At 36.7% G+C, this 14,095-nt stretch overlaps 1 protein-coding gene across 2 annotated transcripts in view; it reads right to left on the bottom strand.

Moving 5' to 3' along the window:
• Positions 1-14,095, bottom strand: part of SDCCAG8 (serologically defined colon cancer antigen 8) — a 154,686-nt gene that overhangs the window by 9,808 nt on the left and 130,783 nt on the right. The window contains exons 14-15 of one of the 2 annotated variants that reach the window (XM_008586621.1): positions 3,505-3,632; positions 1,309-1,417 (exon numbers count right to left, since the gene is read on the bottom strand). In XM_008586621.1, coding sequence (XP_008584843.1) covers positions 1,309-1,417; positions 3,505-3,632 — 237 coding nt within the window. The remainder of the gene's footprint in view (positions 1-1,308; positions 1,418-3,504; positions 3,633-14,095) is intronic. The other variant, XM_008586622.1, reaches the window with a different exon arrangement.

The following is a 14,095-nucleotide window of genomic DNA, read 5'->3' as shown; positions in this document are numbered from 1 at the left end:
TTAGAGCACATTCTGGTTGGTTATAGTAGCCTCTGCTTTCCTGTGAGAAGAAAGAACTGGGTTTATAAGCCCTCTGACTTCCCCAAAGATTCAGTGATGGGATTCTATGAGCTAAGATAGATGCAGGAACCCAAGATGGGTCTCATAGTGATCAGATATTCTTTCATCCTCCTAGGATCTTTTTCTGAAAGAGACACATAAGCCAGTAGTTTGTCTGCTGAACTATATTTCTTGCTCTGTGTAGATCTGAGATTTTTCTAAGTGAAAAATACAGAAGAGAAGATACACAGGCTATTTTTCCATTAAGTCATCAAGTAATGTGATATTTGACATCTAGATAGTTTGTGAATACTGCCTTTTATAGTTTAATTCAAAGTCATTCTGTCCAATGTCATTCATTTACAAAAGAGGAAACTACTACAGTCTGAGTAGGTCAAATAAATTTGTCCAAGATTAAACAACTACTGTCAGAGCTGAGACGAGGACTCAGGCTTCTTGCAATTTATAATATTAAATAACTTTTTCATTGAGATAATTTGACTACAAAAAGTACAGAAAAAAGTCATTAAGATCCCAATCAATGGATTTATGAAAGAGCAATACACCTACAAAATGAATGATGGCTGTTCCATAAAAATAAAACAATTTTGGGAGAAGGAAAGAATGGTTTGGGTTTATCTATTTCAAAGTGTCATCTACTTTCATTTTTATATAACCATATTTATCTACTATTATTTGACCTAAAGACAGCTTTTGTGTGTTCATGGAGAATTGTGACAAAAGATTAAGATGTAATTGTTTCAACATAAGATTTTAAAGGAGAAGGAAAGAATGGTTTTGGTTTATCTATTTCAAAGTGTCATCTACTTTCATTTTTATATAATCATATTTATCTACTATTATTTGACCTAAAAGCAGCTTTGGTGTGTTCATGGAGAATTGTGACAAAAGATTAAGATGTAATTGTTTCAACATAAGATTTTAAAATTGCATGATTCACCTGCATCCTTTATTAGAATAGTTGCTGTCTTGACCTTTGTTTTCTGAAGTTTCATAGTTTTCAATTCTAAACATTAAAAAAGTCAAATAATAGTATGTATACATACTCATGAAAAAATATTAAAGTGTTATATGGACAATTAAGAATGTCAATATGGAGAAAATATTTTCACAGAAAACTTATACCAACAGATATCTAATTTTGATATTAGACTATAAAAAAGTGGAAATTCTGGGTTTTTTTTTTAAAGGGAAAATTATAGTAATCACACAAATAGTTCTCTGAAAGTATTGTATAACATTACCTACCTGCTTTTTTGAGAGATTTGTTCCAGTTTCTTGGATAATGTACAGCACTCTTCCTTTAACTTTATCAAAAATGTATTCTGGGAGGTCAGCAATGAATATTGTTCATTTTCTAAAAATAACAATAAAGCCCCACAAACGTAAGATGTTTATGGCTGTAGCTCTGCAGTGCTTCCATACATAGAGTGGTAAAGTGCTTAGACCACTACACATTTCCTGCAAGCTACTAGGTCACTTTCAGTGCCCTAAGTCAAAGGACGAATCATCTAGCAAGATACTAACTATTCCGAAACATTTATTTTCATAATAATTACACACCAGAAAGATTTTTGATCATATCAGCTTAGTGTAATGTTTTAACGTGTTAGTAAATGGTCAGATACCTCAAATGGAGTCATAGATGCCTTTATCTTTGTACTATGAAAGATGTTATATTTTTACTTCAACAATTTTATTATAAACAGAGTGTCAAAAATTCACATCACCAGATAACTGAAAGCTAAAATCATTGAGGAACACTCTTCTACACTGTAATTCATGCTTCATGTTTCATATTTGCACAGTTTACTACCACCTCCATCTTGCACACATACTTCTCTGATTATGAAGGTGAAATACATAATTTTCCTCAGAATTTTGATTTTATTGTCAACAGCATGAGACTTGATGAAGATTTACTTTAAAAAAACTGAAAAGATTGTGATTTTTTTGTGTGCATGCAAAATAAAAGGAACTGTTCTTAGGGTGGTTTTAACAGTTGATCAGTGCTCAGATTCTGCTTTGATTGCTAGGATCCTGCTAGCTGTGGAGTCAAACAATAATTTATCCCATCACTTCCGCTTTTTTAGTGGAAAAACATCTACTAAATTTGGTGAATATTCATTTCTTCTAGCCAAACACTGATAGAAGAAAATCTCTATAAAAAGTGCTGGAGGAAATTACGTAAGTCTATATGATATTTGCCTCTTTTTAAGTAAATAGATTAATACATTTCATGTTAGCAATTTTTCACCTATAGGATAAGAAATAACTTGTTACAGTGTCATTAAATACAATATATATTAAATCATGTGAAAATTACCTCTAAGTATAAGTTTTAATGAGCCCTTTATTTCTTTTCAATTTTAGCTAATGATTGGCAAAAAGCATAAAGCAATACAATAAATCAAGGCTCTAAAATTAAGCAACATTTCTCTGGAAGAGATAGGATCAATTAAACTTTTGTTTTAATAGTACAATCGGTATGGAGTATGTGGTGTGGAATTATAATGACTGATACTGTCTTGTTTTGACTAACACTCTGTGAACACACAACTCAAAAGTGAAAGGAACTACATAATGCTTCGGCTGAACAAATCAAACTGCCTATTTTCAAAGTGCATTTTACTTTCAAATTAAAGGTAAAGAGTTACTGGCCAACTCAGTCTGTAGAATAGTGCCAACGTGATGAAAGATGGCAATTTTTAGCCAAGCTGCCAGCTGTGGTCAATGCCTTGTATTAGTGAATTTTAACAGCAGTGTGAGAACTTGAAGAATGTAAAGGATTAAACATCACTCTAGACTGGGTTGGGGGAGGTGGGGAAATCATACAAATGCTAAAAATGTTCGAAGCTGCAAAGATTAAATAAAGGAACATATCAATTTGGAGCCACTGAATTACATCCAGCTGCGACAGTGAATTAAGAACCGATTAATGGCTAAAGCTTTTCTCCAGTTTGGATGCTGAAGCAAACTCATTAGGCTTTTAGAGTAGCTATAATGTGTGTACTGTGGGAACTGTTCAATGCTATTCAGGAGACTCTAACTGTAAGCTCAGAGCATTTCCCGCAGAGCTTCTGATGCTATTTTCTTTATATAACATGTGTGCCTGCAAACCTAGCCAAAAACAAGCCCTTTGTTTTTCTACTTTGTTGTGGTCTCTCTCAGCTTTACGTTTCTTGAACACAGGTAAATAAACTCATAATCCAGATGGTGCAACAGATGTGAGAGCAGCACTCTGAAATCAACAGACAGTGGGCAATACTTTCCATTTTCTCTTTTAAACGCTAACTAATATGTAATTCGGAATCTCCGGTGTAGTTAGCATCTGCTCCCTTCGGCCAGCCAAAGGTTACAGGTGTTCCTGATGTCATTTCACAGTAAGGCGTGGGCCCGGCTTGTGAGCCAGTGCCCAGGCTTTAATCTTTCCCCACCACCTACCAGTTTTGTCATGCTGGGCCTCCATTTGCTGTATCTTCTGTGTCAGCTCCTGCTCTCTTCGCTGGGCCTGAAGGGCTTGGGCCTTTGCTTCGTTGCTGAAGCTCTGCTGAATGGTATCTTTTTCCAGTCTACAAAACAGGGCGAAGATATACAGAAATTTAATCTGCGGATACACAAAACTCCATCATTTCCCCTACAGACCACAGAGAGCTGAGATGTAGTAAATTGTTAAGCATAAGAAGACAACAGTCTTTCTCCAGATCTCCCCTTTAGGGGGAAAAATCCAAGGGACCCTTCATACAATGTTAAAAACATGCCATAAATCGAAAGGGACTAAAGTACACAGCTTTAAAAATCAACATATTATGACAACTAAGTAATAGTATTTTGTAACCTTTTTCTGTAACATTCTTAATGTTTTGCACTACCAATTAATCTTTCACATTCTGAACGGTCAATATTTTGTGAAGAACCTAGGACTCTAGGAACAACATGACTTAATTCATAATTTAAGCGAAACTTAAATTCTTGGAATTAAGCTTTGTAGACCACCTTTGTCTTTCCTCTGAAACTTAAAATGGAATCTCAAATATAACATAAGAGACTCTATCTAGAAGCAAGTAAATGACTCTGTAGTACCACATGCATGTTTTCATTAAATATTTTCACACAAGGCCATATAATGTGAATATAAATATGAATATAAAAATAAGTAACCTCCCCCAGAACTTCATGACAAAATCCCTCTTGAGTGATGCTGAAAGAAATTCCAGGATGAAAATCTTCCATAGTCAAAGACAACATCCCATCCCATCCCACTGTGACAGGATATCGTCCCATCCCATTGCGTCAATATCCAATGATAGTGGGTCATAAAGAGAGAAATTTTCTAAATAGTTAGAGCCTGAGAAATGCAACGGACCTCGTCACTGGCAGCACTGTGGATACTGACACTGTGTGTGCAAGCGCACACATACACGTACACACACATTAGGTTAGTTCTTCAAACTCTAAATACAAGTAAGTGATGTGAGGGTTTCCTTTAATTAACTGACTTAGTCATTTCTAACTCCTGATCTCCTTGTGGGCATTTCTCATCCATGCTGCTTTAGTTTACTAATTGAGATATTTACTGCCTAGCCTTTGCCAAACTAAAAATAAACAATTCCATAAAGCTATCACTACTAGTCAATGTACCGCTGTGGAACTTCAACTCACTGGCTTCTAATTATAAAGCAACATAAGGGAAGCCTGTATTGAAATTGGTCAATGCATGTGGTAATGTTGTAGTGTAAAACTCCGGAGTGAAGATACACCCACACTTCACTCTAATGGAATCATCGGGGGTCCATGCTAAATGTGAAATAAGCTCCCTTTTAGTACTTCTAATAACAACAGCGCCCTGGATGTGGTCCAAGGTCTTACCTCATACTCAGTTCCAAACCGGTATATTGTAACAAACTGATAGTCAGACTAGGCTACTTTTTGCCTCCCCAGTCACACCACATATTTTCTGGCCATGATCACTGCACATGTCTCTTCCTCTTCCTGGAATGACCCCCACCCACCCAATCCCCCTTGCATGACACTACTCCTGTAAGGCCTAGCTCAAAATTCTTCCCCTTTCCTTCCTCTCTCCCCCAAATTAACTCTTCTTTCATCAGTTACCTCAGTATATGTTGTATACGGATGTATACAAAGACAGCATTTATCACATGTTAGTTATTGGTACTAGCTTAGAGCCTAGCTTAGTGCTTGGCATACAGGAAGTGGGCAGTGAAAGTTTAATGACTGGATGTTCTTACACCCTTGCTATAGAGGGGAGGAAGTCTGCAGTCTTTAAGTGTAGCTGGTGAATCTGCTCAAGTCTTACTTGAGAAGGCCAAAACTTTTCAGGCGTGTTAGAAAAGAGTGGCTGGAAGAGAAAGGCTCTAATGGCTTTGTCAGATGGAAATTATGCTGCTGAACTAATCAGCTTAAAAAGAGCCCCATGGACTCTTTCACTGAGTAACCATCCCCAAGTCAGACCCCTAGCTAGAGCAGGGAATATTGGTAGGGAGACCTAGGGCTCTGCAATCCCTAATCATTGGGTGACCATAAAATGCATTGCCCCAAACCAATATCCATTTGAGAATAAAAGGGGGAATTATTAATAATTATACAAAGATAATAGTTATAACTGAGACTACTCATTGCAAACTGAGATTTACAGTTCCTCAGTGTAAAGGGGTTTCCAGTTTCACCATCAATTTTTAGAATGAAAAGCTGCCTAATTACTGATAATTACTGATATTCTAAATTGACTACAGAAAACAACTACTGTTTTAATTGTAGTTCTCCGTATAAAATAAAACAATTTAAAAGAACTCTACCGACAAATGTTGAGTTACAATTTATGTTTCTTGAATCCTTCCCCAACTTTCACTCTATCTGAGAAACCACACATGTTCTTTTTCGTTGCATGAAAACATGACATATTCTTGCTTTACTATCTCCACCCCCTCCACCTTTCCTCCTATGTTGCCCTCTTCTCTTGCAGGTTCTTTGTGACTTGGTAGGCTTTTTATAAAACCTCAGAATGTTAGAACTGAAAGGGAACTTCAACTTTGTTTCAGGCAAACCCTCTCAATTTATAGCTGAAAAAAGAAAATACAAAAAAACCTCAGAGCCATAAGGAATTTGAAATCTGCTCATAGGTTACATTGTGAATGATTTAAAGGCAGAGGTAGAATTAAAAAGTATTTTTATTCAGGAAACCTGTCTTATAACACTCTAGAGGTAATGCAATATTAGATTGAAAGGAACCAAATTAATAAAAAACCACTTAGGTATCCAAGGAAGGGACTAGAAAAGAATCCAAATCAATTCATTAAATATCTACCATAATTCTAATAGGTGAAAGATGTTCTGCGAGGCACTGGATCAAATAAAAATAAGTAAGGCACAGTCCTTGCCCCTAATAGGGAGTTCAAAATGGCCCAAAAGAAGGTAGATGGTAATATACTACATAAGAAAGGTTCACGGAAAAAAAACTAACAAGGCATAGAAAAATGAGAGGTTAATTCCAGCTGTATGTGAGAGCTTCATGTAAGATAACTAAGCCAGCCTCCCCCCAAATGCTGGTGAGGATGTGGAAAAAGGGGAATGCACATACACTGTTGGTGGCACTGTAAAATGGTGTAGCCATTATGGAAAGTGGTATGGAGGTTCCTCAAACAACTACAGATAGAACTGCCATATGACCCAGCTATCCCACTGCTGAGTATACACCCAAGGGAATGGAAATCATCGTGTCAAAGGGACACCTGCACTCCTATGTTTATTGCAATGCTATTTACAGTAGCCAAGAGTGGGAACCAGCCCAAATGCCCATCATCAGATGAGTGGATAAGGAAAATGTGGTATATTTATACAATGGTATACTACTCTGCCATTAAAAAGAGTGAGATACTGACATTCGCAGCAACATGGATGAACTTAGAGAAGATTACCTTAAGTGGAGCAAGCCAGACACAGAAAGAGAAATACCACTTGTCCTCACTTATACGTGGGAGCTAATAAAAATAAACAAACAAATATATAAAAAAAGGAAAAAAAAGATATAACAATCATAGTGACACATTGAACTTTTTAAGAGAAGAGAACAGAACTGATGTTGCCAGGGGTGGGAAAGGGAGGATTAGGTAAAGGGCCATGAAAATCAATTACACTGTATAATGATGAATATGCTAATTATCCCAATTTGAACTTTTTAAGAGAAGAGAACAGAACTGATGTTGCCAGGGGTGGGAAAGGGAGGAATAGGTAAAGGGCCATGAAAATCAATTACACTGTATAATGATGAATATGCTAATTATCCCAATTTGAACATCAGTAAATAAATAATGAATTACAAAAAAGAATAAAATTGGTGACCTTTATTATATTTAAATCTACCTCAATAAAGCTGATTTTAAATAGGAGAAAATGTTTTAGAAGAGGAACATTCATCTTTATTCTCCGAGTTATCCACATCACCTGTAATCTGTGCATGTGTGGGCCATGTCAATGTTTTCTTGATAAAAACTCAGAATTGAAAAGATTGAACAAATACGGGATGGGCCTCAAACATAGACTAAGACTACATGGAGGCTTAGTCACTCCCTTTTTCCAATTATAGTTCTGGCTGATCGTATTTCTAAAAAATGGTTGCAGTGATATTTACTACCCCATTTTTAAAAAATGAGACTGAAGAATTAACTTACATTTCTGATCCTCAACTTTTTCATATCATTTACTTTAAATCTTGTTATGTTAAAAATGTCCATGTCACAGAGCAAAAATGACTTGTTAAATAGATTTTTTTTAAAGTACCTTTTCAACTTTACACCTAATTGAGGGACCAAGAGTTTCTGATGATCCTAAAGTTCCACAACGTGTCTGGGACAGAAACGATGAAAGCCTGAAGTCTGAGAACAAGAACTGGTGGTGGCAGTGACTGAGGCACCAATCCCATCCATCATGTTCCTGTTCACCTTTGTACTAATGTCTGAAGTTCTAGTGCTAGACATGCAACCCTCTTGGATAAAAGGTGCTTCCCTTTTAAAGTACAATATAGAGAGCTTTGTGACCGTAGCATATTGGTGTGACAAAACTTGTGAGAATATTTACAACATGCTTACTAACTGAAAGCCATTCTTGAAGAATCAGCAGGGAGGTTCTGGTTGCTGTCGAGAGTGCAGACACATAATGTCCATTTGTACTAATATTGGTGATACATCAGCTTTGATCACTCAGTTAATGTCATCGGCATGATGGAAAATGTTTAATAACTGGTCAGGGGTGGGGGCAGAAATCCCTCATTTATTGTGTATACCAATTTTCAGTGTAGATACTTCCTGTTTGAAGCTACCAAAGTGATATCACTGAACACCAGGTTGGGAAGAAATACACACAATCAGCTGTCATGAGTTGGTACGAGCCAGTCCCAGGACACCACTGTTTAGGTAGCTCTCCCAGGCTTCTCTGCTGTCAAGTTACTGTTTTCCCTTTGTAATTAATAGGTAATTTGATGGTAGATGCTGAGACTATGCAAAAATATCCTGTTCTCATTAGACTCTCACCTACTAATTTTACATGCAACTATGACTTTTCTTCTCCACCATTCTTTGTCTACTTATTAGTTAACACTGTGCTGTAAGGAAGAGGTTTCCTTTCTCTCTTATTTATTAAGATACTGATATTAGCATGGAGTCCTGGATTCTTATTTTATTCACTGGGTTATAGTCCATATTGATCATTATTTTTTTGTTCAACTCATACTGGATTTGGCCAGTGGGGACCCCTTCAAGGTGGTTCCTGTGTGACATGTCTCCATTACCCTTGTGCATTTCTTGGCTTTTCTATCCTCACAAGATGTTGCAAGTTCATCTCGTACTGTCCCTGTACCAAGGAGCTCTTTTTGTGCCTTTGAGTGGAGAATGGTACTTAGAAACCAACATCTGTGACTAGGTGGTGCTCATTGCTCCTGCAAAGTCATTGCTCCTACTCACGCTAGGGTCAGGATATGAATATACACATAAATATTTAAATATGAACATAAATATAAACATTTGTCTTTAGGTGTCTATACAGATATGCTCATATACATATACATTCATTCTGGATTTCCAATTACAATCCAACAACATAGATAGAACCTCTTACACTTTCTTTCCATAATTGTAATTTTCTTCCTCAAAAGTGAGAAATTTGGTTCCTGTTATCCTTAACATATTTATTCATTTGATCAAACTTGGAATGCACAGAAATAGTTTCAAAACTGATGATCTACATGGAAAGCAAATCTACTAGTAGCTAGAATTAAATATTTGCTTACAGTTTTGTTTTGTTTGGCCTTTTTTTTTTTTTTACAAATGCATACATATCTTTTGCATTTGATTATCTTTGTGTTCTGGTAAGATTACATCTTGGGAGGCAGTGGAGTACAGTAGAAAACTCACAGAGCTGAAAAGGATCAGAGCATGACATCTACCTTCTTATCACCTATGTGACCATGGACAAGTAACTTTACTTTTTTAATCCTGGGGTTCTTCATTTAAGCAGGATAGAAAAAAATCCTACCTTAAAGGATTGATCATTTTCATAAGCTACTACTTATTAATGTTTACTATAAGCTAAGCTCTTTACATGTGTTCTTTTATTTAATACCCATACCAACCCTATAACTAGTTTCTCTTATCTCCACTTTACAATGAGGAAACTGAGGCCTAGAGAGATTATACAATTTGTCCAAGTCCCCCAGTTATTAAAGGTGTAGACAGAAAAGCCAGGACTGTCTGACTCTAAAGTCCACAGTGAATCACTATGCTTCAATCTCTTACAGTGTCAGGGATACAGAGAAATGAGAGAAGGCTGAAAGGAAAACAAGAGTTTTATTTCAATTATCCATATGTGTGTGTCATTTGATATCCATATTATCCATCTTGACAGCCAATCCCAAGCTAGTTCTCCTTCTCCTTTCCCATTTGTCCCATATGCTATTGGATTACTTCCTTCTACCACGACACCATCAATTAGTTGTATCCTCCTCAAAGAAATATATGGAACTTTGCAAAAACATTAAAAGGCACCACAAACACATCGCCTGCTTCAAGCTGGTCACAGACTCCTAGGAAAGATAAGACATGTGCATCTATTTGGGATGTAAACCCGTGTGGAATAGGGACCTTTGTTTTGCTTGGTAATTTATCCCAAGAATGTGAAATACTGCCTGGTATGCAGTTGTGTGGTCAACAAATATTTGATGAACAAATAAACAAATGAATGATTGAGTGAATGAATGAACAACTGTTAAGTCATGGGAACTACTAAGTATCCTCACAGATGTAAGTATCCTCCTGTCTACTGACTAGAGAAAGAGAATGTGATACAATAGCTCCTATTTGGGCCAAGAGTTTAATTTAGCATTATTATTATTGACAATAATAACAAAAACAATAATAAAATTCATAGACAGCATGGTGTCTTCCATGTTTGAGAAAAACCAAATACCCCGTACTTGTTTAGTGCCTACACGGACTATGTTCTCATATTTGAGAAAATGTAGAACTCCTGAGAGGGAACAAACAAGGAGAAGAAAGGACTAGGATTCCATAATCCCTACTTCCTCAGGTATGCAAAAGACTTCATGGCATTGTATATATTTCCTAGAGTAAATTGCTTCTATTTTCTTCACTGCGAAGTATGTCAGAACTTTTATGTTTAATGTTGAAAGATGAGTTATCAGATCACAGCATGAGTCACTTCTAGAAAAGAAAGCAGAAACAGAAAGGACAACTTCTTTCAAAGGAATATACATAAAGGAAAAGAAATATTTAACAAAAACATCCCCCAAAATAATTTTCCCTCCAAAAATGTTCTTACAGTATCTCCAAAATAACATGAAAACTTACCTTTAAGGCAGAGGAGGGTGTGATTGAATACTGCCTGCTTCTGTGACCCCCGCACAACTGGCATTTACTTATAACCATAGATTCTTACCACTACATCAGCCTTTGCATATCTGTGCTTCCTATTTTACAAGGCATGTTCAAATGCACTGACCTGTCTATTCTTCATGACAGTTCTCTGGGGCAGGGCGATGGAGCAGATATCCCTGTTTGATACAGGAGGCACCTCAAGCTTGGGGAATTAAGCGATTTGCTCAGAGCCACACGGCCAGGAAGTGGCAGAGCTGGAACTGAAGTCGTCTTCTAGCTCTGAGTCCAGTGTTCTCTCCATTCCGTGGCATGGCTTCACATGATGGGTTTGCTTAATCAGTGTACTGCTCCTCCATTCAACAAATATTTAAGAAACTACCTTGTGCCAAGCACAAAATTATGGACATGCACCAGTACACAAAACAAACCATGCACTCAAAGAGTGTAAGTTTTAGTGAACGAAATTAACAAGTTGAAAAAAAAAAAAGAAGCATCTAAATGGTATGGTAAATACTAAAGTGGGACTCAATTCTTGGTATCACACAGGTGGACGGCACGGGAGTTGGGGAGTGGCTAGGGACAGGGAAGCAGGATTTCAGGAAGCTTATAAAGCAGAGGTTTAAAATATGAGTAGTTATCAGCCACACAAACAATGAGAAGACAATGGTTACAAGTGACGTGGACAGTGTGTGCAAAGACCCAGGGAGGAGAGATAACCAGATGCCTTTGGAAAACCGCAAACAGTTTTGGCATGATTGGAGGCTGGAGTATGCATGTTGTGCGGTAGCAGTGAGCAGTTGGTAGAGGGGAGATTACTGAAGAAAGATGAGACTGGAGATGTAGGCTGGAGCCAGAACATGATGCTATTTTTAAGGCCTTCATCCTGGGGGAAATAGGGAGCCAATGTAAGGTTTTAAGCAGGGGAGTGTTGTGATCACACTCATGCTTTCAAAAGATCACTCTGGCTGTAGCATAGGGAACAGATGGGGAAGGGACAACATCAGAAGCAGGGAGAGCACTTATTACTACAGTGATAGTCAGAGCAATTTCTGTAATGGTTCTTTAGATACAGTAGATACCACAGGTAGGTACTGAGGCTGAACAGCCATCAAGTGCACATTTCACCGATTTTCAGCCTTAACATTTTTTCAATGGCTCAGAGGTGCCTGATGCATTAAGTGACTGTGGGGGCAACATTCCTGCCAGATAGTAAAGCACTCCCATATTCTATTTTACAACACCATGGACTCAATTAACCAGATGAAAGAATAAGGACAAATATGTTGTTACATAAAATAAATTACATCATGATTTTTGCCTTTGCATTTTCATATTGTCAAAAATTCATATTTTCCATTTCTGATTTGTCTGCATAAACTAATGACTTTGATCCATTCTTTCCTTTCTTCTCTGAAAAATATCAACTTATCTACATATTCCTAGTAATTAAGCCCTCTGATGAGTAACTTCAAATCAGGTATCAGTAGGATCAATATATACTACCACGGTATTTCCATAATCTATCAATGGATATGCATCCTTATCAAATCGTAGGACAACTGATTGAAGAGTTTCTATTCCATTATTAAAATATTTTAGAAATTAATTTCTAGAATCTATTATTAAATGGGGAACATTCAGAAATATGCTATAATAGTAAGAACTATATTTGTTAAATATATATTTACAACATCTTATTTCTCAAGTATGACAGAGTAATGCTTCATTTACCTGGAATGCTGGGAGATGAGGTGTTCTGCTTGAGAGTTTTACAGGTATTAGATCCTTAGAATTCTGACCATTTGCAGTAGAAATATATCTAAAATATATTAATTATGCCTCTGCTTTCTTACGGAATCTACACCAAATACAACAAGCTCTTCTTGATAATTAAAGTTCATAATTTACAATAAGGTATGCCTACTTACTGCTGCTATTACCTCTGTTAGGCAGCTCCTAGGGATCAGTGCTCACTCACTGTTGTATCTTAAAGTGCCTGAAACAGTGGCTGGAAACAGAAGGCACTCCATAATATTTCTTGCAAGAAAAGTCCCAGATGTTAGTATAAAGAACCAAAAAGCATACAGAAGTATACTGATCTGCTTCTTATAATTTTTTTATTGGTCGTTTTGCTATGATTTGCTGCCATGTTTCTTTCATTTTTAATGGTTTTTTTGTTTTATTTTTTAACATCTAAAACTGATATCTTAGGATAGTTCCATTGATCCTGAACAGAAAAATACGAGGGCTTTGTGACAGTCATTTGCTTCTTCGAAGTACTTTTGAACTTATATCTCAGTTTACAGCTATGTTTCAAATGGCTGAATTAGCCAGAAGTCTGAGTTCGAGTAAGTGGAGAACTGCTGTAATAAAGATGGTAGATTTTTCATTTGTGCTGAAATGGTGTGCCTTTGACCAAATACCCAATGTGTTTATATATAGAAATTAGGGTTGTGTTCTATGGACTACTACTGACCTTGGCTTGGTAACAAAAACACAACAGTTCATATCAAAGGTTGATTAGGATCTCTGTAACCTCTCCGTCTTTGCACATAATTCTGGAGCCGAAAAGCACTACATTTACAGAACAGAAAACTGACCTGAGCCCAAGTTTTCAAATTCCTACTCTAGTATTCTCTTTTAAGTAAGAAAATCATTGTTCTTGCTGCAGTGATTAGGTCATTTTCTTCATCAAAACATTTTGTCTTTTAGTCATTATATAACTTAACATTATGTCTATTTGATTTGTAACATTTGCTCGTAAGTGTTTTAATCTACGTTCTTCACTATTTCCTCTGCTTCAGTAACTTTAGTATTTGCTGGATTTTCCTCTTCCTCTAGTAATTTCCCAGTCTTCATCCTCACCATTCCTATAGCTGCAGTTGCCCTTTCCATTCTTGAAGACCTGCTTCTTCCTTTTTTCTAAATCTATGTTCAAACTCCCTTCCATGAGGTAGTCTGCCCTGAGCCTATCTAAACCAGAGGAAGTTGTACCCTGAGAAAAAGAATACGAGAAATTGAAATCCTAAAATACCTCTAAAACCAATGGCATACTTCTACCTTTAACCCTTAGCATGTAAGTTCCACTGCCAGCAGGGCTGGGTCATTCATTTGTACACAACGAGGCAGAC

This window comes from Galeopterus variegatus, unplaced genomic scaffold (assembly GCF_000696425.1).
Source record: "Galeopterus variegatus unplaced genomic scaffold, G_variegatus-3.0.2 Scaffold4050, whole genome shotgun sequence".
Classification (NCBI taxonomy): domain Eukaryota; kingdom Metazoa; phylum Chordata; class Mammalia; order Dermoptera; family Cynocephalidae; genus Galeopterus; species Galeopterus variegatus.
The sequence above is the reverse complement of the archived record's forward strand: the minus strand, read 5'-3'. Positions and strand labels throughout refer to the sequence as shown.